Source organism: Bombina bombina, chromosome 1, assembly GCF_027579735.1.
Source record: "Bombina bombina isolate aBomBom1 chromosome 1, aBomBom1.pri, whole genome shotgun sequence".
In the NCBI taxonomy this organism is placed as follows: Eukaryota; Metazoa; Chordata; class Amphibia; order Anura; family Bombinatoridae; genus Bombina; species Bombina bombina.
The window spans coordinates 242,433,916-242,459,239 of NC_069499.1; the positions used below are offsets into that span (position 1 = coordinate 242,433,916).

The 25,324-nt window shown below is 40.6% G+C and overlaps 1 protein-coding gene across 1 annotated transcript in view; it reads right to left on the reverse strand.

Annotated features, from left to right (window-relative positions):
- The window catches only part of IVD (isovaleryl-CoA dehydrogenase), a 146,650-nt gene that overhangs the window by 49,850 nt on the left and 71,476 nt on the right, over positions 1-25,324 (reverse strand). The window contains exons 5-9 of the mRNA XM_053697896.1: positions 15,572-15,665; positions 15,146-15,282; positions 14,969-15,065; positions 14,783-14,876; positions 203-284 (exon numbers count right to left, since the gene is read on the reverse strand). Coding sequence (XP_053553871.1) covers positions 203-284; positions 14,783-14,876; positions 14,969-15,065; positions 15,146-15,282; positions 15,572-15,665 — 504 coding nt within the window. The remainder of the gene's footprint in view (positions 1-202; positions 285-14,782; positions 14,877-14,968; positions 15,066-15,145; positions 15,283-15,571; positions 15,666-25,324) is intronic.

Here is a 25,324-nt window from a genome sequence, read left to right on the forward strand (position 1 = left end):
CCAACACCATAACAACTTTGATTATCACGCTAAAAACACACTCATGCAGCGCCAATTAGACCAACTAAAAAAGAGGAACTGATTTGTCAGGACTCCTAGATTCAATTTCCCATGGCAATTTATGATACATCAGCTTGCTGTACACTCTCCCCTATATTATCCAGTTTCCCCCCCACATTTGGGTTTGTGTGCTCTTGCTCACCTGGAACTGGGCAATTTTCTGACCAAATGCATCTCTGGTGTGCATGTATGGGAAGGCGTGGTCTACTGTTGCCTGCATAAGTCTGAGAGGATACAGCAAAGAAAAAAACTGTTAAAAAGAACCAAGCAAAAATAAAATAGGTTTTATATATGTATAAGTAAAATGGCAATTGCATCAATGACATGCCAAGATCAGAGAACGTGCCACTAGAAGGTGCATCTGTAGTAAATTTGTTTAAAATCAAGGTAAACCAAGGAAAATCGCAGCCGCAACATCAGATTGAAAGGATTTCCTGAGTCCATATCTTCTGGTGAGTTGGAGAGATATCCGACCCTACTCTTCCAAGCTATAACAGGACAAGCAGATGAGGATACATTTCAGATGGAAAGAGCCCATAGGGCCCTGAGAGCGAAACCTAAGGAAGCTGCCCACCAAGGGGATGTGATAGTTTGAATGTTTCGCTTTCGAGAAAAGGAAGCCATCCTCGCTGCCTCTAGAAAGAACCCGACCTTTAAATTTCAGGGCTCTGTGGTCCAGTTCTTCCAGGACCTCTGTGTGAGAACTTTACAAAGGAGGGGAGCCCTGAGACCACTCACGCTCCTGCTGAGGGAAAAAAAAAAAAAAAAAAAAAAAAAAAAAAAAAAAAATCAGATTAACTATCGTTGGGGGTTCCCCTTTGCTCTCCACATCATCCGGAATGGGGTAACATTCACTATCAAAGAAGCATGCAACATCCCCGACACCTGAGCCTGGAGCCTCCCCCCTAGTGGCCCTGGGGGGGGGGGTGACGAGGAGCCGACTACTTCACGGGTCCTCTCAAGACGACAAAACTGGACGAAGGTGGCTAGAAAGAAGCAAAAAAACAAGAGCCTCTCCTAGGTCACTTACGATGCCAGGAAACCCGGCCCTGATGTATCTCCTGGGATAGAAAGCTTCAGATGAGTATAGAACTAACCTTTCTATTTTGTTGGCAGGACTATTGCAAGGACCTGGACATTATGCGAGACCCCCCCTTCTCTCACCCTTTGTTTGGGGGAAACCCGGACAGGCCCTGGGAGGGGTGGGAAGATTATAATCTGACTCCGTGGCCCCATGGAAGTCTACATTACAAGGGTGAGGACATATGGTAACAATGGAACTTTGGGGGAGGGGGGACCCTTAATTCACATGGCTGGGGGAAAGGGAGTTACAGGGTTTATGTACGAAATGTTTATAGGAAAACAGGTGGATGTAATTCACAAACTCTTTGAGACTTCTTTACACACAGTTAAAATTGTACGTTTACAAATTCTTATTGCACGCCTGTTTTACTTGTTTGGTTAACTACCTTTGAAATATGCTCACCTTGGGTACATGGGCATTAGGCTCATGCATTCTATTTTTCTGCATTTTTAAAGATAAATTGTTGTTTTGTTTTTTTATGTGTTCATCCAGGTTTTGTTATTGTGGTACTAAAAGCTACTTAGGGGGAGTAAGTGAGTCCACTCCAGACAGAAGGATAGGGAAAATATGATCAATGGTCCAAAACATTAAAATCTCACATAATGTAAGAGGCCTTAAAGGGACAGTCTACACCAAATTTTTTCTTATTTAAAAAGATAGATAATCCCTTTATTACACTTTCCCCGTTTTTGCATAACCAACGCAGTTATATTAATATACTTTTTACCTCTGTGATTACCTTGTATCTAAGCCTTTGCAGACAGCCTCCTTATCTAAGTGCCTTTGACAGACATGCAGTGTAGTCAATCAGTGAAGACTCTTAAATAACTTCACGGGAGTGAGCACAATGTTATCTTTATGACACATGTGAACTAGCACAGTCTAACTGTGAAAAACTTTCAAAATGCTCTGAGCTAGGAGGCGGTTTTCAACTGTTTAGAAATCAGTTTGAGCCTAGCTAGGTTTAGCTTTTCAAAAATATCACCAAGGGAAAAAAAGCAAATTTGATGATAAAAGTAAATTGGAAAGTTGTTTAAAATTGCATGCCCTATCTGAATCATGAAAGTTTAGTTTTGACTTTACTGTCCCTTTAATACAGATGTTAAGCGTAAAACTGCCCTCATCCAATATTCTAGAGCAAAAGCTGACCTTATAAAACTGCCCTCACCCAATATTCTAGAGCAAAAGCTGACCTTATAATGCTGCAAGAAACACATTTCACTAAAACAGTGATCCCTAGATATTGGTCAAAACAATTTCCAATGCACTACCACTCGACTACAGATACGAAAAAGAGGGGGGTCTCCATTTTTATTCACCAATCGCTTCAGTTTAGCACGGAGGAGGTAATCGCAGACCCGACAGGTAGATATCTCATTGTTAGGGGACGTATACAAAATGTACCGGTAACTATCTGTAATGTGTACGCCCCCAATGAGAAGCAAGACGTGTTCTTTAGGCAGATCTCACAGCTCCTGACCCAGTGGTCCCAGTCCCGTATCATATTAGCTGGAGATTTTAACATCTCTTAATCTCCCTACAAAAACACAACAGCAGCTAAACTGACTAACAAGCAGCAAAGACACAATATTTACGAAAGCTATTAGGGATTCCCTGGCTATGCATAACATTATGGACACTGGGTGAGGCTAAATATGGACCGACACTAGACTATACATACTACTACTCATATGCCCACGGATCCTATTCTAGACTGGATTATATATTTGTCAGTCAGACTTTGTTGCTGAGTGTGCGCTCATCGTCTATTCAAACATGTGTGTGGTCTGACCACTCCCTTATACTAATTGAGATGACAGGAATTATAAACATACACAGACAGCGGTCATGGACCTTCGACCCAGCAACAGTTAAACCCCAAACTACGTACAAGAGTATTTCCAGGGCACTAGACGAATACTGGTCACTGAATGAGGAGACACCCAGTAACTACTCACACATGGGCAGCACATAAATCGTATATCAGGGGTTGTTGATAAAAGCAAAATCATTAGCCACTAAAAAGGCCCATGGAGGTCAGAAAAACTGCAATCGGAGATTGAGGTATTAGAGAAACAAGAACAACAGTCATTATCCACTTCCACCTTTAAAACACTCCAAACGAAAAGATAGATCTTAGCTAAACTCCTTAATTCTAATTCGATTAGGGCTCTGCAGACGTTAAAGGCCCACTACTATCTATACTCCAATAAACCAGACAGATATTTGGCCCATAAACTGCGAGAAAGGGTTAAGAACTTCTCCATCCCACTGTTGCAGAAAGTGGACGAGGAGCACACATCCCCTCCACAGGAGATAGCAGACACATTTGCAGAATACTACACCACTCTATACGACGGCAAAAAAGTGGAACACACTCTACACACACAGGAGCTTCTCCAACAATTACTAGATAAGGCTAAACTTAATAAACTAATCAAACAAGACAATGAGGACTTGAATGCTGACATTACGACTGGGGAAATTCTTCTAGAGATTAAGGACTTGAAAATAGGGAAGGCCCCGGGCCTGGGTGGAGTACTATAAAATATTCAAATCCGATCTGGTCCCTCATTTGCAGAAATTCTGCAATTATGTCATAAGATAGTGGTGATTTCCAAGCCAGACAAGAACCCAGAGAAGTGCCAGCGTTATCGGCCAATCTCCCTTATAAATCAGGATGTTAAAATCCTCACAAAAATTTTGGCCAATAGGCTCAAGAAGATGGCCCCAATTTTGGTCCATCTGGACCAGGTGGGCTTCATATTAGATAGGGAGGCTCCTGACAATGTGAGGAGGACTATAGCCCTTGTGGACTATTTGAAGAGTACTGGAACGCCTTATCTGCTCCTCTCATTGGATGCGGAGAAGGCATTTGACCGAATAGATTGGATTTATATGACATCTATCCTGACGGAGATGGGATTTGGAGGGTCATTTATGAATGCGATAGAGGGGATATACTCTACCCCGACGGCAGTTATCAGGGCGGTGGGCTTCCAATCCAAAACTATAAAGATTCTCAATGGCACGAGACAGGGTTGCCCTCTGTCGCCAATACTTTTCGCCCTATGCATGGAACCGCTTGCGGCGAGCATAAGACATCACCCTGACATTTGAGAGAAAATTGCTTAAAGACAACTTTTAGGTGGTATCTTACACCAGAGAAAACACACCATTTTTCACGAAATGGCACAAACCACTGCTATAGAGGGTGTGGCGTAAGGGGGACATACCTACATATGTGGTGGGCATGTCCTGAGATAAGAGCCATCTGGGGAAAACTCCAGAGGCTCCTAGGTAGATTACTTCAGGAACCTATTATTCTCACAGCTCCGCATGTCCTCCTGAACTACAGATTTACTCAGTATAACAAGGTAATTAACACATTTGTCAAAATTCTATGCACAGTGACGAGGGTCCAGGGAACAATTTACTAAGATATGGTTCTATTGGATTATGAATGAGAGGGACTGAAAAAGGTGCCAGTTATTTGAGCGGGTGACCCCACAAAGAGTTAAAGATAACCCGAGATCTCACCTTCCCAATTTGACTGGACTCACCGATTAGATTTCATTCTCTTCTAGTACCGATTAGAGTCTAGACTAAGTTAGATGAGAGTGTAGTCGCTCACAATTAGTACCACAAGTTTGAATTTGGTTTTTGTTTCAGTTCGATTGATATTGTTCTTTAGGTTTTATAAGTTTGTATAAAATGGGCAATGTATATGTATAGAAACACAGCACAAAGGATCAGTTACAATGTCTATGATGCTCCAATTTCCTTTGCTGGCGGGGGGCACGGGGGTGGTTTAAGAGAGATGTCAAGGTCAAATATGCACTTAAGAGAATTGTACCTTCTTGCCTTCTGTTTGTGAATCTATTTATTTTAATTTTTATTATTCCTGATGTACTGTCTCTTGATTTTATTGCTTTAAAAAAATATTTCAAATAAAATCAAGGAGCCTGATCAAAAATACAAAAAAAAAAAAAGAATACCTACATATTTCTATGCACATTTTACACAAAACACCAGATCAGAAACAAATACTAACCATTTATTACTCTTAAATGACTAAATGCAATGTGGTTAAATAGAATTGTACTTGTATTTCCAATAAAACTAAAGTTTTTGCCCAAGTGTAAAATGCTTAAAGGGACATAAAACCCATTCATATAGAGCATATATTTTTAAAGGGACAGTACACTATACAATTGTTTTTCCCTTAATGTGCTTCCAATTACTTTTTTTTACCAGCTGCAGAGTATACAATGTATGAGAATTTGCTTTTTTATTTTCACAATCTTTTCACAATCTTTATTGAGCAAAATCAACTTTACACATAATTGTTTTCACATAAATGCATAGATCATATATAGATACAGAGTGTCAATGAAAACTGGCTAACATGTGGTGAGTCCTACAGGCAGAATGTGATCAAGAAATATGTCCATCTGTTGGGTCTGTAGGCATAGGATTTTGCTCATTATTTTTTACTTTTTTTGTTTTTTTGTTTTTGGTTTTACCACAGGTCTTAAAAAGATATTATTTAACATAAATTGTCAAGACATATAAAAGTAATATTCTTCAACAATATCTTACCTGTTCTTATATGTATAAACTAATAGGAGTCATAGAACTTCGGACTCCGACATGTAATAAGATATGCAAAAAGTTAACTTCACATGTTACTACAGAATTCTCTACTCTCTCACGACCAGTACACTCGGTGCATGGGTTACATGTGATTTACAGACACCGAGTCATCCAGGGTGGGCCCCGATCACCATCAACATCTCTCTCTCATACTGCTATGCTTAGGTAGCCATCCTAATGGAATGATCTGCTGACCACATTGTCAGCATTGTCTCGTGGGTGTCCAATTTACCTATTAAGAAATAGTGGTATCTCTCCAGTTGTAGTGTGAGATTTACCCTTGTCTTCCATTCTGAGTGGGTGGGTGTACAAGTAGTTTTCCAATTAAGGGGGATCAGGGCCTTAGCACTTGACAACATTAAAATTAGTAAAGCCTTTTGTGCCTGTGTTTGAAATTTAAGTGGGAGGTGGAATAGCAAGGTTTCAGGAGTTCTAGGTACTGGGATTCCAGTGATTGCGCAAATATCTTTCCAGACCTCCCCCCAGTACTGTTCAATTAGTGGGCAGTCCCACCATATGTGTACCATTGTACCCTCCAACCCGCAGCCTCTCCAACACTTCCCCGTTGTAGACGGATAGATTTTTTTCAGTCTACTTGGCGTAAGGTACCACCTGCTCAGCAATTTGTAATGTGATTCTTGTGTGCGTGCCGAAACCGACACTTTTTTCCCCAGTGTGAACATTTGGTTCCACTCTTCAATTGTGAAGTTGGTTCCTAGTTCTTTATGCCACTGTGTGGCATATTGTGGGAGAGGATTTTCGGTAGACGTCAGAATGATCCTATATATGATTGAAATCATGTGTTTAGGTGCGATTGGGGACACACATAACTGTTCAAACTTTGTCAGGTCCCTGGCAACAAGAGTCTTTGCTTTATGTGTGCTGATGTAATGCTGCAGTTGTTTGTATTTAAACCACGAATTGGCTAATGTCGGATAGTCCTTCCTCAGTTCTTGTGGGTTTTTAAGTCTCCCTTGTGTTATTAGATTGTACATGCAATTTAGTGGGAAGGTGAGTAAGTCAGACGTCCCCGCCTTGTGTAATGGTAGGTCATGATTATCGAATATTGGCGTAAGAGGTGCACATCTAGTGGAAACATGTGAATCTGTAGAGATTACCTTGTCCCACTCATTGAGCAGCTCCTCCAACAATGGTAATTTCAGTGCGTCTGGGGGTCTGTTTTTTATCGGTCCAGAACAGTGTGGCTAGGTTGGTGTTTTGTATAGTGTGTAGACCTATCTGTTTCCATGCTTTGTCGGCATGGGTCCAGCACCACTCCACTACTCTATGAAGCAGTACTGCTCTTCTGTATGACTGGATATGGGGAATACCTAAGCCTCCCTGCTCCCTTGGTAGATATAGTGTCTGTCTATTAATCCTTGGTTTGATTCCTTTCCAAATGTATTCCTCAATTAAAGACTGTAAAGAGGGGATAAAGGAATGTGGGAGAGCAATCGGTACAGTTTGTAGTAGGTATAGAATCCTAGGTAGGACATTCATTTTAATGACCCCAACTCTTCCTAGCCAGGATATAGTTTTATTTTTCCATTCTGAGAGGTCTCTGACTATTTCCTTTTTTATCTGTGCATAATTTGAATCAAATATTACAGAGTTGGATTCTGATATGTAAACTCCCAGATATTTTAGCTTTTTAAATTTTTGTATGAAAGGGGAATGGTCTGTGAGCCAAGCTTGTGTCTCTGTGGTTAGAGAGATCCCCAAAAGTTCTGATTTTGAGAGGTTAAGTAAAAAGTTGGATACTGTCCCATATGATCTAAATTCCAGCAGTGCTGCTGGTATTGATGTTTCTATGTCTGTGATGGTTAGCATTAGGTCGTCAGCATATATAGCTAGTTTATTTTCGGTGTGTCCTGTCAGTATACCTTTTATCTCCGGGTTATTTCTAATGTTGCTAGCCAGTGCTTCAATTACAATGGCGAATAAAGTGGGGGAAAGAGGGCAGCCCTGTCGTGTCCCATTAGTTATATAAAAATGATCTGACAGAATACCGTTCACCTTTATTTGCGCATTTGGGTGTGAATATAGTGCAAAGATAGTTTTAAGAAATTTTTCACGAAATCCCATTTTCTCCATAACTTTACGCAGGAAGGCCCAGTTCACCCTGTCAAAGGCTTTCTCTGTGTCCGTAGACAACAGAGAAAGCGAGATTGAATGCATTTTGGCATATGCTATTAGGTCAAAAATTTTCAGGGTATTGTCCCTGGCTTCTCTGCCAGGGATGAATCCCACTTGGTCATTGGAAATCAGCTTTGGGAGATATGCGTTTATTCGCGTTGCCAAAATTTTTGCTAAGATCTTAATATCGCTATTAAGAAGGGAAATAGGTCTATAGCTCTCAGGTTTATCCGGGGCCTTCCCGGGTTTTGGTAGGACGGTAATGTGCGCAGACAACATAGAGGCAGGTAGTGTACCCGTGTCTGTCAGTTCATTAAATATAATTTGTAAGTAGGGTAACAGCAATGGGAGAAAGGTCTTATAATATTTGGTGCCCAGTCCATCAGGCCCTGGGCTCTTCCCATTTGGGAGATTTGTTATTGCGTCGGTTATTTCTTTGTGAGACATAGGAGTCTCCAAGAAATCTGATTCCTCCGTTGCCAATGACGGAAGAGGTGTGTGTGCTAGGTAATCTTGTACTTTCTGTGAGTGATTGCTAGCTTCCTCAGTTTTAAGATTATATAGTTTGTCATAGTAACTACGGAAAACTTTTGCAATATTATAGCTATCTCGCTTAACTATCCCTTGATCATCTTTCATGGCATAAACATGAGATTTTAGTTTCTGGCGATTAAGAGCCCTAGCCAATAATTTACCTGCCTTGTCCCCTCCCTCATAGTACTTCTGTTTGAGTTTTAAAGCTAAGTATTGGTGTTCCTCTTGTAAGAGTGCCCTAAGATCAAGCCTGGCCTGAGATAATTCCTTTTCTAATGGTATATTGTTTGTATCTTTCTTATGTCTCTCTTCCAAAATGTGAATGGTGTGGAGTTTAGTGTTATATGCGTCTCTGCGTTGTCTAGTTAATTTGGCCTTATGTTTGATTAAAATTCCTCTAAGGACACATTTGTGCGCCTCCCAAACCGATGTGAGCGGTAAATTATCTTGGGTGTTAATAGCAAAGTATTCCGTCAGGGATGTTTCTATGTCAGTTTTAATTTCAGGGAGATCTAAAAGGGTGTCGTCCAGTCTCCACAGGTAAGGTGTATCAATCGAATTTGGCCAGGCTATGTCGCATGAAACAGGTGCATGGTCCGACCAGGTCATGGAGGTAATATCACTATGTGTAATATACGATAGTCCCAATGAGTCAGTAAATAAGTAATCTATTCGGGAGTACTTCTTGTGTGGGCTAGAATAGAAGGTGAAATCCCTATCTGTTGGATGTGTAGTTCTCCAGATGTCATGGAGAAGGAGGCCCTTAAGCAAAGAGTTAAGTTGTTTCAGGGTTTGGTGTGGTACACTAGAAATTCCGTTAGAGGCGTCTGCCATTGGTATCAAAGGTGCATTTAGGTCTCCACCCACAAAGAGAACCCCCTTAGCAACCTCCTGAATCTTAAGGGTAACAGTTTTAAGAAAACTGTCCTGTTTTACATTGGGAGAGTAGATATTGACCAATGTGATCAATTTGTTGTATAATTGTCCTATAAGTATTATGAATCTACCCTCCTTATCTTTTTCTGTTTGTATAAGTTTGAATGGTAGTTTGTGGTGTATGAGTATCCCTACTCCATTTCTTTTATGAGGGCCTGAGGATAGGTAAACATTTGGGTAAGTGTGGCAGTGCCACTTGGGTTCTTTAGTTCTCACAAAGTGAGTTTCTTGGAGGAACACAATGTCCCCCCTCATTCTCTTCAAATCCCTTGCTACAATGGAACGTTTCCCAGGATTGTTAAGGCCCTTGACATTTACCGTGAGTAATTTAATTTGCTGTAATTTGTGGGTGCCTCGTTGATTCATCATGATAGCAATTATTAGAATAGTGAGAACTATAATGATAGGGAGGACTTATATGAGAGGTATGTTTCAAGAGAGAGAGCTGTGAATGTATGTAATCTGTGTCAGGACCCACCCCGCGTGCCCACCTATATACAATAAGTAAATATAAGTACTGTACAACCAGCCCGAGAGAGCAGTAACTGCAAACAATTTCGTAATGAAACAAGAATTAGGTCTAGAGGGATGTGCCCTGCTAGGCCCTTAGAAATGCAAAATTCGGGAGTTTAACTAAACCATGTGGAATATTCACAATTAAGACTATAATAATGCACAGGAAGCCTCAGCGGCCGCCCCTACTGTCTTTGTCCAAACCCTGGAGCAGAGCGAGGACCCCACAGCTATTACCCCACTTCTGGGGGGGGCGGTGGGCCCAGAGGCCTTGTTTTAATTTCGTGCCCACCTGGTAAGCGCTCTGTTAGTGTAGGATCGTCTGCCCGCCCCAGGCCCGGACAAGTATATCTTACAACAGCAGTTATAATACATAGAACATCTTATAATATCTAAGAACTTTATATTAAGTGCAAGAATAAACATTTTGGAAAACATTATGTCCTTTTCTTATTTCAAACCAAGTGTCTATTATATAAAGGTCAGCGACTCATGAACTACATTTATATGCAAACCTGGATTTCAACTTCTTCCCTTCTCAGCCAGTGAGAGTTCACCGCTCTTCACCAACAGTATCTTGAGGTTTGGGGTTGTTGCCATTATTTGACGGCCCTTCTTCTGCATGCATCCTTGGGAGAGGAGGAGGGGCTATTCCCAAAGAGTGGCAAAAGGTATCCAAGTCCTCCATAGTTCTGTAAATTGCGGTATGGTCTCCTTTGGTAGCTATGATGCTTGTAGGAAATCCCCAGCGATAGGTGATCTTGTGTTCTTGCAGGGTACTTGATATGAATTTCAGCTCTCTCCTTTTCTGCAGGGTAGTTGGGCTTAAATCTGAGAAGATTTGTAAGGTCACTCCTGCATGCGTAAGCGGGTGTTTATTTCTGCTGTGTTTCAGGATTTCTTCCTTATCTTTGAAGTTTAAAACCCGGATGATGACGTCTCGGGGTGGTGCCTTCAATGGGGGTTTTGGGCGCAATGCCCTATGGGCTCTTTCTATTTCAATGTTAGGTGACATAGGTGTGCCTTTAATAGTCCTAAATAAATCTTGGAGGTATCCCTGAAGGGCTGTAGTATGTATGGTTTCGGGGATTCCCCTAATTCACAGGTTATTTCTTCGCCCGCGATTGTCCAGGTCCTCCACTTTATCCATTAAACTGTGAATCATGTCAGTGTTATATTGTGCTCTAGAGGACGTATCTTTAACCTCTTCTTGGATATTATCTTGGTGCTGTTCTATATTATTGACCCTAGCTGTAAGGCCGTCAATGTCTTTCCGTAACTCCCCAAAGAGGCTTCTAACTTCTGTCATAACTCCCCTAATGTCTTCTTTTGAAGAAAGTGTTTTCAAATCTTCCTTAGTGACATATGCTGGGGGTATCGCCACTGCCTCTTGGGGATCTGTGGAAGTTCCTTGCATTTTTTCAGATAGAGTTATGTTGGTATCTGGTGTGTGGTGATCGTTTGGCTTGAGATAGTGGTTCATATTTCTTGCTTTAGAGTGTTTGTCTCCTGCTGTGTTCTTCTTTTGGGGCATTACCAATTCTTGGGTTCACTAGTCTGCAGAGTTCTCACCCTTTCGATTAATTAATCCTGCTACAAACTTTTAATAGTTCTTAATACTTGTGATTGTGGTAAGGTGATTCAGCTTGCAGGCCTTGTTCTAAGTAGGCTTTAAGTGGCTCAGAATTTGCCACGTGGCGTCGTGTAGCTAAAGTGCTTAAGTTGTCTTAATGGTTATAGACCCCTTATGTAGCTCTGTCTTTTATAGTCTGTGTCTTAAATCATATATCTAGTGGTATAGTATATATGATATCCGTTTACAGAGGAGTGTGCTGCAGTCACCTCTTTTATATGTTGCCACGTGTCTCTCGTGGTTATATTGTGTTCCCCACGTTTCTGCTGCCGTCTTTTTTTATTTGCAAACCTTTAATGTCTAAGGGCTCTGTTATCATATACTTTCCAGTCCCTTTGTGTGTGAGGTGCAGTTTCTTACCCCAGTGTGGTAGCGTGGAGTCTCGAAGTTATGCGCTGTAGTTATATTCTCAGCGTGCAATAGACTCTGTCTGAGCAGTGAGTACCGCACCCGGTAAGTCACGGGTGTTCTATATTGCTCCGCTGTAAGATGAAGTTGCGGTCTGTTGTCAATATTATCTTCTGCTCCGGTGCCGTTAGGGTCTGTGTTCCGTTCTCCGTGAGTTCTGCCCAAGCGCCAGGCCACACTATTTGGAGCGTCATACAGCTTGCTTTGCTAGGCTCCGGTTATGGCCTGATTCCTAAGGTGCGCTCACGCTGCATGCAGTTCTCAGTTAGGGTTCAGTAATCTGCCCAGTCCGAATTGTTTAGGGACTGTTCCCCTTTGCTTTCCTGTTAGTATCCACAGTTCAGGGTCTCCCTATATCTCTGATTAATAATTATGGGCCTTTGCAGTGTGCTAGAGCTCTAAGCTACAGTGGCCATCTTCCAGCGCGGCCAAGCTCCGCCCCCGAGAATTTGCTTTTTTAAGGCTTATTTGTGTATATGAATTAGCTGGTTTTGAAGCCACAACCTAATAAAATGGGTTGAGCTTGTAGGTATAATCAGATCTTATTCCTTTATCACAATGTGTACATATAAATGCTTCTTTATCTTCTAAAAAGTGACGGTGATATAACACCCAGGAGGTGGCGCTCTAAAAATAGCTAGTGAAAAAAAGGGAATTGATAGAAATGATGTGAAAAAATGTGTCAAAATTTTTTTTTTTGGTTTTAAAAAGGTGTATGAATGATAAGTGGACTCTCAGGAATGAGTAAACATTAGTGAAATTATAAATTATTTAACATGATAAAGTAATAAATTAATAAATTCTGGTGACAAATGTGAAATTGGTAACCTTAATAAATGACAGAAATAGTGTTCATATTGAAGAAACAAAAGTTCAATTGCTGAAATTTGTTGTCAATCCAAGTGAAAAAGGAGTGTATCAGGCAGCTCCACTTGGGGGAATGATCTCTGTTCACCTCAAAGATCTAGGTTAGAAAGAAAATGGGCGCCTCATAGTGAAATCCATATGTGATATATATTAAAGGTAAATAATAAAAAACTCACCATTTTTGAAGGCACTAGATAGTGCAAACAGACAGGCTGACACTTGCAGTAGTAAGCTAACTGGATACTGATCCTGTATCAAGGTAGAGACCAGTTCTCAGGTCACAGGTAAGATCACAGGGAAGTTTGAATCCAAGTATCAAACAGGCTGAAGATATGGTGCAGGCAAACCAATTAGGAAGTGATGGTTTGTAAAGTTCTCTGTGCAGATAGAGCAAATTCAATCTGAATAATCAGGCAGAAAGACTCCTCCGTATATAAATGTTAAAAGACAAGTTTAATGTTGCTACAACGCGTTTCTCGACCACACAACAAGGTCGTTTCATCAGTCAAATATTTTTATGCCTTTAATAAATATTTTTATGCCTGATGAAACGACCGTGTTGTGTGGTCGAGAAACGTATTGCAGCAACATTAAACTTATGTTAACATTTATATACGGAGGAGTCTTTCTGCCTGATTATTCAGATTGAATTTGCTCTATCTGCACAGAGAACTTTACAAACCATCACTTCCTAATTGGTTTGCCTGCACCATATCTTCAGCCTGTTTTATACTTGGATTCAAACTTCCCTGTGATCTTACCTGTGACCTGAGAACTGGTCTCTACCTTGATACAGGATCAGTATCCTGTTAGCCGACTACTGCAAGTGTCAGCCTGTCTGTTTGCACTATGTAGTGACTTCAAAAATTGTGAGTTATTATTTACTTTCTTTATCTTATATCTGTCCAAAAACCAAAGACCAATACTTGGAGAGAACAATGGAAACATTTACATTTTATTACTTTATCGCTACTATACCCCACTGGGAGTGTAATTTCTGTATTTACACAGCTTATCTATAGTTTGGACCCAAGGCCAGAAACTTTCAAAATAAGTGGGGACACCACAGGCTAATTCAACTATTTCAAATGCCAATATAAGGGTAAAGGAAATACTTGTAAACAATTTAATACACTCCAGCAGGTAAGGTGGATCATTGGAAACAAATTAAGGGGGAGAAATTTTTTTGAGTAAACTGTCCCGTTAAACAAAATTTCCAACTGACTACTTTTATCTAATGTGCTTCATTCTCTTGATATCATTTGTTAAAGGAGAAACAATACAATGCTGGGAGCTAGCTGAGCACATCAACCACAAATCAGCAGCTAGCTCCCAGTAGTGCATTTATGCTTCTGAGCCTACCTAGGTATGTTTTTCAAAAAGGATAATAAGAAAAAGTGAATTAGATAATAAAAGTAAATTAGTAAGTTGTTAAAAATTCAATGTTCCCTTTAATAGTGACAATGCTGATTGAAAGTAAAACGAAGTTCCTTTACAGATAAATATTTTTGTCAGTCTAAAATTAGAACCAATTAAGTTACTTGGGCAGGTAGTGCTCCTTGAGGCATACAATCTTATCTCTTGTTCTATTTTAACGTGGATCAATCTTTAAGCCAACAGCACACAGATATATAATAACTAGTATTTATATAGGGCTTTTCTCCCAGTGGGACTCAAATCTGTTTTTCAGTGCTCGCTCTCAGATTTAACCAAATCGGCAGCTGAATAGTAATAGTTGTCATTATTACCCAATTTAATGGTACTCATTTTATCGACCTCGGAAGGATAAAAGGGCTGAGTCGGCCCTGCCGGGATTTGAACCTGGGATCTTTTAAACATGCTTTTTTTTGGCCAGGGCATTTACCAACTGAGCTACCTCACTTAATACATCTCTTGGTAACAGACACTGATATCGAATGCACCTTCCCTCCCCACAGCACCAGATATTGAATTACCCCAGTGGACCTCCACTGAGCACGAGCCGCTCCAGATCCAGCCCACTCATTAGAACATAGACTCCTTTACCAATATGGCCCAGGATGTTTTTCTCTAAAAAACAAACAAAAACAGAATTACTACTCTCTGAAATGAAACATCCTCTGGTTGTTTTAACTCCAAATGACTCCTTTATGTTCACTCACCAGGGACCTTGCAGTCCTCAAAAACAAGTTCACAGGTGTTAGACCCTCTCATACCCAACTTGTCCAACTTCTGAGCAGTACTAAACCCGGGCATTCCCTGCAAATATCAGAAGAGTGGGTGAGACATGAACTGTTACATCACAAATAAATGTCTACATAGGGGTCAAGTGCACTGACCTTCTCCACCACAAAAGCAGTAATTCCACGCGAAACTGGCTGGGCTGAAGGGTCTGTCTTGGCATAAACAACCAGCACGTCAGCATCAGGTCCATTGGTGATCCAAAACTTGCTGCCGTTCAGAACATAATAATCCCCTAAGAACAGAATTGTTAACTGAATGTTTTTGTAGGCTGTTAATATATGCACTGTCAACAAAAATATGGGATTGGCATCAAAACTCCAAGTACACAAAGCTTTTAAAAGTTTCATTTTGGAGATCATTTGAAAACATCTTACCAGTTTGGCCAAAATCTTCCATTGCAACAAAGCCATATATCAACCATTAGACACTATGACAACCCCTTAAGTCATCTATTTGCTCCAAAATAATTCCTTATGCACTAAAAATTCATGCATCCGCAAACATACAGATAATCACATTACCTTTCTTCTCAGCCTTTAACTTCATGGAAACTACATCTGAACCAGAGTTGGCCTCACTCATAGCCAGGGCTCCTATGTGTTCACCGCTGATCAGCTATTGGACATAACAGGCACAACAATAGTTACTACAGGAAACAAAAAACTAGAGGAGCATCATCAATACACATGTCATCTATGTATTTTAGCCATGTATTAAAACCGTCTTAGGACCCCCCCCCAAAAAAAAAACAACATAACACTGAAAAAAACGAGATAGAGAAAGATAGAGAGGAAGAGGATTCCTTTCCTCTCAAATGTCTCCTCTACCCCTCTTGCTAAATTTAAAGGGACAATCTACGCAAAAATTGTTCTTGTTTAAAAAGATAGATAATGCCTTTACTACCCATTCCGCAGCTTTGCACAACCAACATTAGATTAATATACTTTATAACATATAAAACCTCTAAATTTCTGCCTGTTGCAAAGGCTCTATTGACAGCCTCTTAATCACATGCTTTTGTATTTACTTTTCACAACAGGAGACTGATAGTTCATGTGGGCCATAACAATGTGTTCACACCCAGGAAGTTATTTAAGAGTTAGCAAAACACAGAACTAAATGCAACTCAAAATTTTTTAAATAGTCACAGTCATGTGATCAGGGGGCTGTCCGAAGATGCCTAGATACAAGGTAATCATAGAGGTAAAAAGTGTATTAATATAACTGTGTTGGTTGCGCAAAATTGGGGAATGGGTAATAAAGGGATCATCTATCTTTTAAAACAATAACCATTCTGTTGTAGACTGTCCCTTTAAAGCAGAATCTATCCTTACTAATGAACAAAAGACTGAACATAGTTATACTCACTGAAATAAGAGGTGTGCTACTTGGGTGGCTAAAAACGTATGACCCAAAGCCAAATAGAATCAATGGAAATCTAGTCTAGTATAGAATGTCACCAGAATGGTCTCTTACTAAATAAACACAATGATGTAGGAACATTTTTTACAGCTATTATCTCAAACCAAACAAAAACTATAAATTCTAACATTTGAGAATCGCCCAAAAATAAAAAAAAAACACTAAAAAAAAAAAAAAAACTTCTTATGGTTACCTGATAAATTAGTCTCTCTCAGAATGATGATGGCCCACAGTAGTCCATAACACATGGGATATATTTCCCGCCACTAGGAGGAGGTCAAGAGCCCGTACAACAGCTTAAAATCCCTCCTACCACTGTCTAGTTTATCGTAAAGCAGAGTAGAGAATAGGAAAGATCAAAAGGTAGGAAAGATAAAAAGGTAGGAAAGATAAAAGGTAGAAAAGACAAAGCAGGGTCTGAAGAGCTGTCATTAGAACTGTCACCCAAAAACTTAAAAAAACAGGCGGGGCCTGTGGACCAGCATTCTGGAAAAAAAAAAAAAAGAATTTATCAGGTAAGCATAATTCCCACCCCCCCATAACATATGGGATTAATAGCCAAACAGATCGTCTATGTTACAGAAAGGCAGAGACAATTTTTCTGGTAGCTCCTATTTAGCCGACACTGCGGCCAGAAGGACTTTACTGCCAAAAGCTGCTTGTGAAGAAGTAAAGACATAAAAAAAAAAAAAAAAAAAAGATAAAATATGCAGAGAAGATCATGTGGCAGCTTTGCAAATCTGCTCCAAAGATGCATACTATTTAAAAGCCCACAAATGTTGCAACTGCTCTTGTAGGATGAGCTGTGATATGCTTAGGAGGCGACTTTTCCATCACCAAGTGAATTGTGAATCACTTGTTTAAGCTAAGAGGCCAACGCTACCTTAGTAGCTTTTGCACTTTATGAGTCCCAGAGTAGTGAGCAAACTAGAATTTTGTCAAAATTATGTAACAATCGCATTACTATGTGATTATGTAACAGCAGTTTTCTATACAAACTACCTTAGGAAGGAAATCATATTTGGTACAAAGTACAGCGTTATCCTTGTGAATAATTAAAAAAAACAATTATAAAACACTGACACTTCAGAAACTCTCAGAATAGATTGCTAACAGGAAAAGCACTTTCCAAGACAGTTTGATGTAAATGGAATGCATTGGTTCAAAGGGAGGACCTTGTAATAGAGAAAGAACTAGATTCAAATTCCCGGTTGGAGAAATAGTTCTAATTAGGACGGTTTTAAAACCGAACGCCTGGACAAAAGTCTGAACATCAGGAAGTATAACCAACCTTTGAAAAAGAACAGATAAAGCAGAAATTTTACCTTTTAGTGAACTAGCAGACAAACCCCAGTCAAGGTCAACCTGTAAAAACTAACGCCTAAATTTAGAGTTTTATCAGTAAAGACCCGCGTAGCCAACGCTGCTTTTTTTCCCAGCGCACCCTTCAAACAACACTGGTATTTAGAGTTGTCTGAGTGGCTGCGTTAGGCTCAGAAAAGGGAGCGTTGAGCATAATTTAGCTCCACTTCAACCCTCAACCCTGGCAAAACATGCTCGTGCATGATATCCCCATAGGAAACAATGGGGCATTTTGGGCTGAAAAAAAACCTAACACCTGCAAAAAAGCAGCGTTCAGCTCCTAACGAAGCCCCATTGTTTCCTATGGGGAAACACTTTCTAAGTCTGCACCTAACACCCTAACACGAACCCCGAGTCTAAACACCCCTAACCTTACACTTATTAACCCCTAATCTGCCACCCCCGCTATCGCTGACACCTGCATTATACTATTAACCCCTAATCTGCCGCTCCGGACAACGCCGCAACCTACATTTATAGCTATGAACCCCTAATTTGCTGCCCCTAACACCGCTGACACCTATATTTATTAACCCATAATCTGCCCCCCCCCCAACATCGCCACCACCTACCTACACTTATTAACCTCTAATCTGCCAACCGGACCTCGCCGCCACTATAATAAATGTATTAACCCCTAAACCGCCGCACTCCCGCCTCGCAAACACTATAATAAATTATATTAACCCCTAATCTGCCCTCCCTAACATAGCCGCCACCTACCTACAATTATTAACCCCTAATCTCCCGCCCGCAACGTTGCCGATACTATAATAAATATATTAACCCCTAAACCTAAGTCTAACCCTAACCCTAACACCCCTCTAACAAATATAATTTAAATTAAACAAAATAATATTCCTATAATTAAATAAATTATTCCTTTTTAAAACTAAATACTTACCTATAAAATAAACCCTAATATAGCTACAATATAAATAATAATTACATTGCATCTATTTTAGGATTTATATTTATTTTACAGGCAACTTAGTTATTAACTATTTAATAGCTATTGTACCTAGTTAAAATAAATACAATTTAATAGCTACCTAGTTAAAATAATTACAAAAATTACATGTAAAATAAATCCTAACCTAAGTTACAATTAAACCTAACACTACACTATCAATTAAATAAATTACCTACAATTAGCTAAACTAAAATACAATTAAACTAATCTATAATACAAAAAAACCAAACACTAAATTACAAAAAATAAAAAAATTACAAGAATTTTAATCTAATTACACCTAATCTAAGCCCCCTAATAAAATAAAAAAGCCCCCCAAAATAAAAAAATGCCCTACCCTATTCTAAATTAAAAAAGTAATCAGCTCTATTACCAGCCCTTAAAAGGGCTTTTTGCGGGGCATTGCCCCAAAGTAATCAGCTCTTTTACCGGTAAAAGAAAATACAATACCCCCCAACATTACAACCCACCAGCCACATACCCCTATTCTAACCCACCCAAACCCCCCTTAAAAAAAATAAAATAATCACTAACCCCCTGAAGATCTCCCTACCTTGAGTCGTCTTCACTCAGCCGAGCCGAAGTCTTCATCCAATCCGGGCGATGTGGTCCTCCATCCGGTAGAAGTCTTGATCCAAACGGCAAAGAAGAGGTCCTCCATCCGGGCGAAGTCTTGATCCAAGCGGCAAAGAAGAGGTCTTCCATCCGGGCTATGTCTTCTTCCAAGCGGCATCTTCTATCTTCCGGATCCATCTTCATCCCGCCGACGCGGAACATCCTCCTTCTCCGACAGACTAACGACGAATGAAGGTTCCTTTAAGGGACGTCATCCAAGATGGCGTCCCTCGAATTCCAATTGGCTGATAGGATTCTATCAGCCAATCGTTATTAAGGTAGGAAAAATCTGATTGGCTGATTCAATCAGCCAATCAGATTGAGCTCGCATTCTATTCTAGGGGCAGCAGATTAGGGGTTCATAGGTATAATGTAGGTGGCGGCGGTGTCCGGACGGCAGATTAGGGGGTAAAAATTTTTATTATAGTGGCGGCGATGTGGGGGGGCCTTGGTTTAGGGGTACATAGGTAGTTTATGGGCGTTAGTGTACTTTGTAGCACAGTAGTTAAGAGCTTTATATTCCAATAAAGCTCTTAACTACTGACTTTTTTTGTCGGTAGGAGTCTTGTCGGTAGAGGGTCTACCGCTCACTTCTTCCAAGACTCCAAATACCGGCGTTAGGCAGATCCCATAGAAAAAAGATAGGATACGCAATTGACGTAAGGGGATCTGCGGTAGCCTGGAGTCGCGGTAAGGAAGTGAGCGTTATACCCTTTCCTGTCGGACTCTAAATACCAGTGGGCGGTAAAAAGCAGCGTTAGGACCCCTTAACGCTGCTTTTGACGGCTAACGCCAAACTCTAAATCTAGCTGTAAAGGATTCTAGGGATCCTTAAGGAATACTAAGAGAACCCTTTGGAAGAGCACCACTCATAATAGGCCTTCCAAATTTTGTGATAAATCTTTTGTGTCACAGCCTTTCTAACCTGCATCAAAATGTCAATAACCGAATCTGAGAATCCTCTGTCTCAAAACTAGGCGTTCAACCTCCACACTGTTAAATTTCTAGATCCTGATAGAAAAAGAGGGCCTGGAGTAAAAAGGTGTAATTTAAGAGGAAGAATCCATATGAAAGGCCAGGCTGTGGTATTACTGATGCCGACTCCTGTTTTCTCAGTTTGATCTGAGCAATGCCTCGTGGAAGAAGAGCAAACAGGTGTACAAGATGAAACTCCCATGGACACACTAAGGCATCTATCATGTCTCTTGCACAATACTTTGGAAGTTTGTGAATTAAGTGAGATGCCATCAGATATATGTCCGATAGGCCCCATTTGATCACTAATTGATCAAATATGTCCAGATGGAGTGACCATTCTACTGGATGGATCGATTGACGGCAAATGTAATCCGCCTCCCAGTTGTTCACACCTGGTGTGAGAATTGCTGACAGGGAGCACTGATTCCTCTCTGCCCAGGACAGATTACTACACACTTCCTGCATGGCCAGTGGGTACCTCCTTGATGATTAATGTAGGCCGCAGTGATATTGTCCGACTGGAAGCGGATAAACTTTTCGTCCTTTATTAGGGGTGAGAACTGAAGAGCTCGAAGAATGGCTCAAAGTTCCGGGATGTTTATTGGAAACATTGCCTCTAAAAAGGGGACCAAACTCCTTGTGCTCTTTGAGAATTCCAGACCGCCTAAAGACTGGCGCCCGTCATCATAATAGCCCATGACGGTCAAAGGAAAGATGCCCCAAGGGTCAAAGGAACACTTTGTGTCCACCAAGACAGAAATTGTCTGACTGATAAATCCAGAGTAATCAGATGTTCCAAGTGAAGAATTCTTTGACCACTGATTTAAGCATAGATAATTGAAGGGGTCTCAAGAGGAGACAGGGAAAACAGAATTTATGTTTACCTGATAAATTACTTTCTCCAACGGTGTGTCCGGTCCACGGCGTCATCCTTACTTGTGGGATATTCTCTTCCCCAACAGGAAATGGCAAAGAGCCCAGCAAAGCTGGTCACATGATCCCTCCTAGGCTCCGCCTTCCCCAGTCATTCGACCGACGTAAAGGAGGAATATTTGCATAGGAGAAATCATATGATACCGTGGTGACTGTAGTTAGAGAAAATAAATCATCAGACCTGATTAAAAAACCAGGGCGGGCCGTGGACCGGACACACCCTTGGAGAAAGTAATTTATCAGGTAAACATAAATTCTGTTTTCTCCAACATAGGTGTGTCCGGTCCACGGCGTCATCCTTACTTGTGGGAACCAATACCAAAGCTTTAGGACACGGATGATGGGAGGGAGCAAATCAGGTCACCTAGATGGAAGGCACCACGGCTTGCAAAACCTCTCTCCCAAAAATAGCCTCAGAAGAAGCAAAAGTATCAAATTTGTAAAATTTGGTAAAAGTGTGCAGTGAAGACCAAGTCGCTGCCTTACATATCTGATCAACAGAAGCCTCGTTCTTGAAGGCCCATGTGGAAGCCACGGCCCTAGTGGAATGAGCTGTGATTCTTTCAGGAGGCTGCCGTCCGGCAGTCTCATAAGCCAATCTGATGATGCTTTTAAGCCAAAAAGAGAGAGAGGTAGAAGTTGCTTTTTGACCTCTCCTTTTACCAGAATAAACAACAAACAAGGAAGATGTTTGTCTGAAATCCTTTGTAGCCTCTAAATAGAATTTTAGAGCACGAACTACATCCAAATTGTGCAACAAACGTTCCTTCTTTGAAACTGGATTCGGACACAAAGAAGGCACGACTATCTCCTGGTTAATATTTTTGTTAGAAACAACTTTCGGAAGAAAACCAGGTTTAGTACGCAAAACCACCTTATCTGCATGGAACACCAGATAAGGAGGAGAACACTGCAGAGCAGATAACTCTGAAACTCTTCTAGCAGAAGAAATTGCAACCAAAAACAAAACTTTCCAAGATAATAACTTGATATCAACGGAATGTAGGGGTTCAAACGGAACCCCCTGAAGAACTGAAAGAACTAAATTGAGACTCCAAGGAGGAGTCAAAGGTTTGTAAACAGGCTTGATTCTAACCAGAGCCTGAACAAAAGCTTGAACATCTGGCACAGCCGCCAGCTTTTTGTGAAGTAAAACAGATAAAGCAGAAATCTGTCCCTTCAAAGAACTTGCAGATAATCCTTTCTCCAAACCTTCTTGAAGAAAGGATAGAATCTTAGGAATTTTTATCTTGTTCCGTGGGAATCCTTTAGATTCACACCAACAGATATATTTTTTCCATATTTTATGGTAGATTTTTCTAGTTACAGGCTTTCTAGCCTGAACAAGAGTATCAATGACAGAATCTGAGAACCCTCGCTTTGATAAGATCAAGCGTTCAATCTCCAAGCAGTCAGTTGGAGTGAGGCCAGATTCGGATGTTCGAACGGACCTTGAACAAGAAGGTCCTGTCTCAAAGGTAGCTTCCATGGTGGAGCCGATGACATATTCACCAGATCTGCATACCAAGTCCTGCGTGGCCACGCAGGAGCTATCAAGATCACCGATACCCTCTCCTGTTTGATCCTGGCTACCAGCCTGGGAATGAGAGGAAACGGTGGGAACACATAAGCTAGGTTGAAGCTCCAAGGTGCTACTAGTGCATCCACTAGAGTCGCCTTGGGATCCCTGGATCTGGACCCATAGCAAGGAACCTTGAAGTTCTGACGAGACGCCATCAGATCCATGTCTGGAATGCCCCACAATTGAATTATTTGGGCAAAGATTTCCGGATGGAGTTCCCACTCCCCCGGATGAAATGTCTGACGACTCAGAAAATCCGCTTCCCAATTTTCCACTCCTGGGATGTGGATTGCAGACAAGTGGCAGGAGTGAGTCTCCGCCCATTGAATCATTTTGGTCACTTCTTCCATCTCCAGGGAACTCCTTGTTCCCCCCTGATGGTTGATATACGCAACAGTCGTCATGTTGTCTGATTGAAACCGTATGAATTTGGCCTTTGCTAGCTGAGGCCAAGCCTTGAGAGCATTGAATATCGCTCTCAGTTCCAGAATATTTAAACACCAAAAAACTCTGAGCCATCTCCGTGGAGATGTTGCCTGTGCAACGGCAAAGAGAATGACTGGGGAAGGCGGAGCCTAGGAGGGATCATGTGACCAGCTTTGCTGGGCTCTTTGCCATTTCCTGTTGGGGAAGAGAATATCCCACAAGTAAGGATGACGCCGTGGACCGGACACACCTATGTTGGAGAAAATGAATGCTTCTGAAGCAGCTACCATAAGACTTACCACCTCCACGCACCAAGCAACTAATAGAAACAGATCCCTTTGCAGGGAGAGACACACCATCTGAATTTTTCATTCTGCACAGTACTGTCAGGAACAGAATCATAAGGACTGTTACCCTTGTAACAAGATATAATGGAGCTTTTGGGAACAATTATTTTTTAACCGTGGTCTTGTAGAAAAGATAGAAGTTTGCGAGTATGAGTGATTGCTAGTGACAGGGAAGGTGCTTGCACTAGTATGTAGTCCAGATAGGGTACAATTGAAATGCCCTCAACTCTGATCATAAAATGCCCTCAACTCTGATCATCACTAACAGTGCACCTAACACATTTGTAAAGATGCGTGGAGTTGTAGCTAGACCAAACAGAAGAGCAACAAACTGGTAGTGTTTGTTCATATATGCAAACCTCAGAAACTGATAGTGATCTTGGTGGATAGGTTTGTTCAGGTATGCATTTTTTTTTTATTTTTATTACATTTTTTATTGAGGTTATAGAAATAATACAACATATGTGAGTAACCATAAAACATGGATGTCAAATTATATAACAAACAGATATATATTGAATAAACAGGAATGTTATTTGGGAGCTATATGGTTAGTCATCTTAAACCTCTTTTATAAAGGTATGTATTGGAAAGAGTTGAAATGAAATAAGTTAAAATAAAATAAGTTCCTCCATGAAAACAAGGGTTACTTTTGAACCCAACCACTCTGATGGACACTGAGGGAGGAAATTAGCGTTAGGAGTGGTCGCTTTTGGACCTGGTATTGAGGAAGGCAAGATGGGGAGAATCAGCTAACCAGAGCTGCTAAAAGAGATGAAAGAGGGAGAAGAGAGAAAGTAAGGAGAAGGAATGAACAGAAGGTGGGGGGGGGAGGGAACTTAACCCCTGTTGAGGACGTATATTATCTGGGGTTAAATAGCAAGGTAAACAGGTGGTTATTAGGACTCAATAAGTATAGATAATTTGAAAAGTGATGTGTCAAACTAGGGCTATGACTATAGATATCAGAGGCAAATACTTTAAGCTAAATTAGTGGCTATGCAGAACGTAAAGTAAATATATAATGCAAAAAATACCTCTACATAGATTATGCAGCTAAATACTAAGAAACACACATATCAATTAAAACTTTTTAAGAAGACACTTGCTCATATCAGTACCTGAAAACTGAAAGTATAATTATAAAGTTACAGTGCTATATTATGAGGCGTGTAAATGGTATATCTGTGGGGCCTGTTTCTAGATACATAGGACAGCCCCAGATTGGGGGTCAGAAATATACACTGGGAGTTCACTCAGGTGGCTAGTGTGTCTCTCATGACCATAAGTGGGTGCAGTGACGCCAATATAAAAGTATGTCTACAGGGAGTGCAGAATTATTAGGCAAGTTGTATTTTTGAGGATTAATTTTATTATTGAACAACAACCATGTTCTCAATGAACCCAAAAAACTCATTAATATCAAAGCTGAATAGTTTTGGAAGTAGTTTTTAGTTTGTTTTTAGTTATAGCTATTTTAGGGGGATATCTGTGTGTGCAGGTCACTATTACTGTGCATAATTATTAGGCAACTTAACAAAAAACAAATATATACCCATTTCAATTATTTATTTTTACCAGTGAAACCAATATAACATCTCAACATTCACAAATATACATTTCTGACATTCGAAAA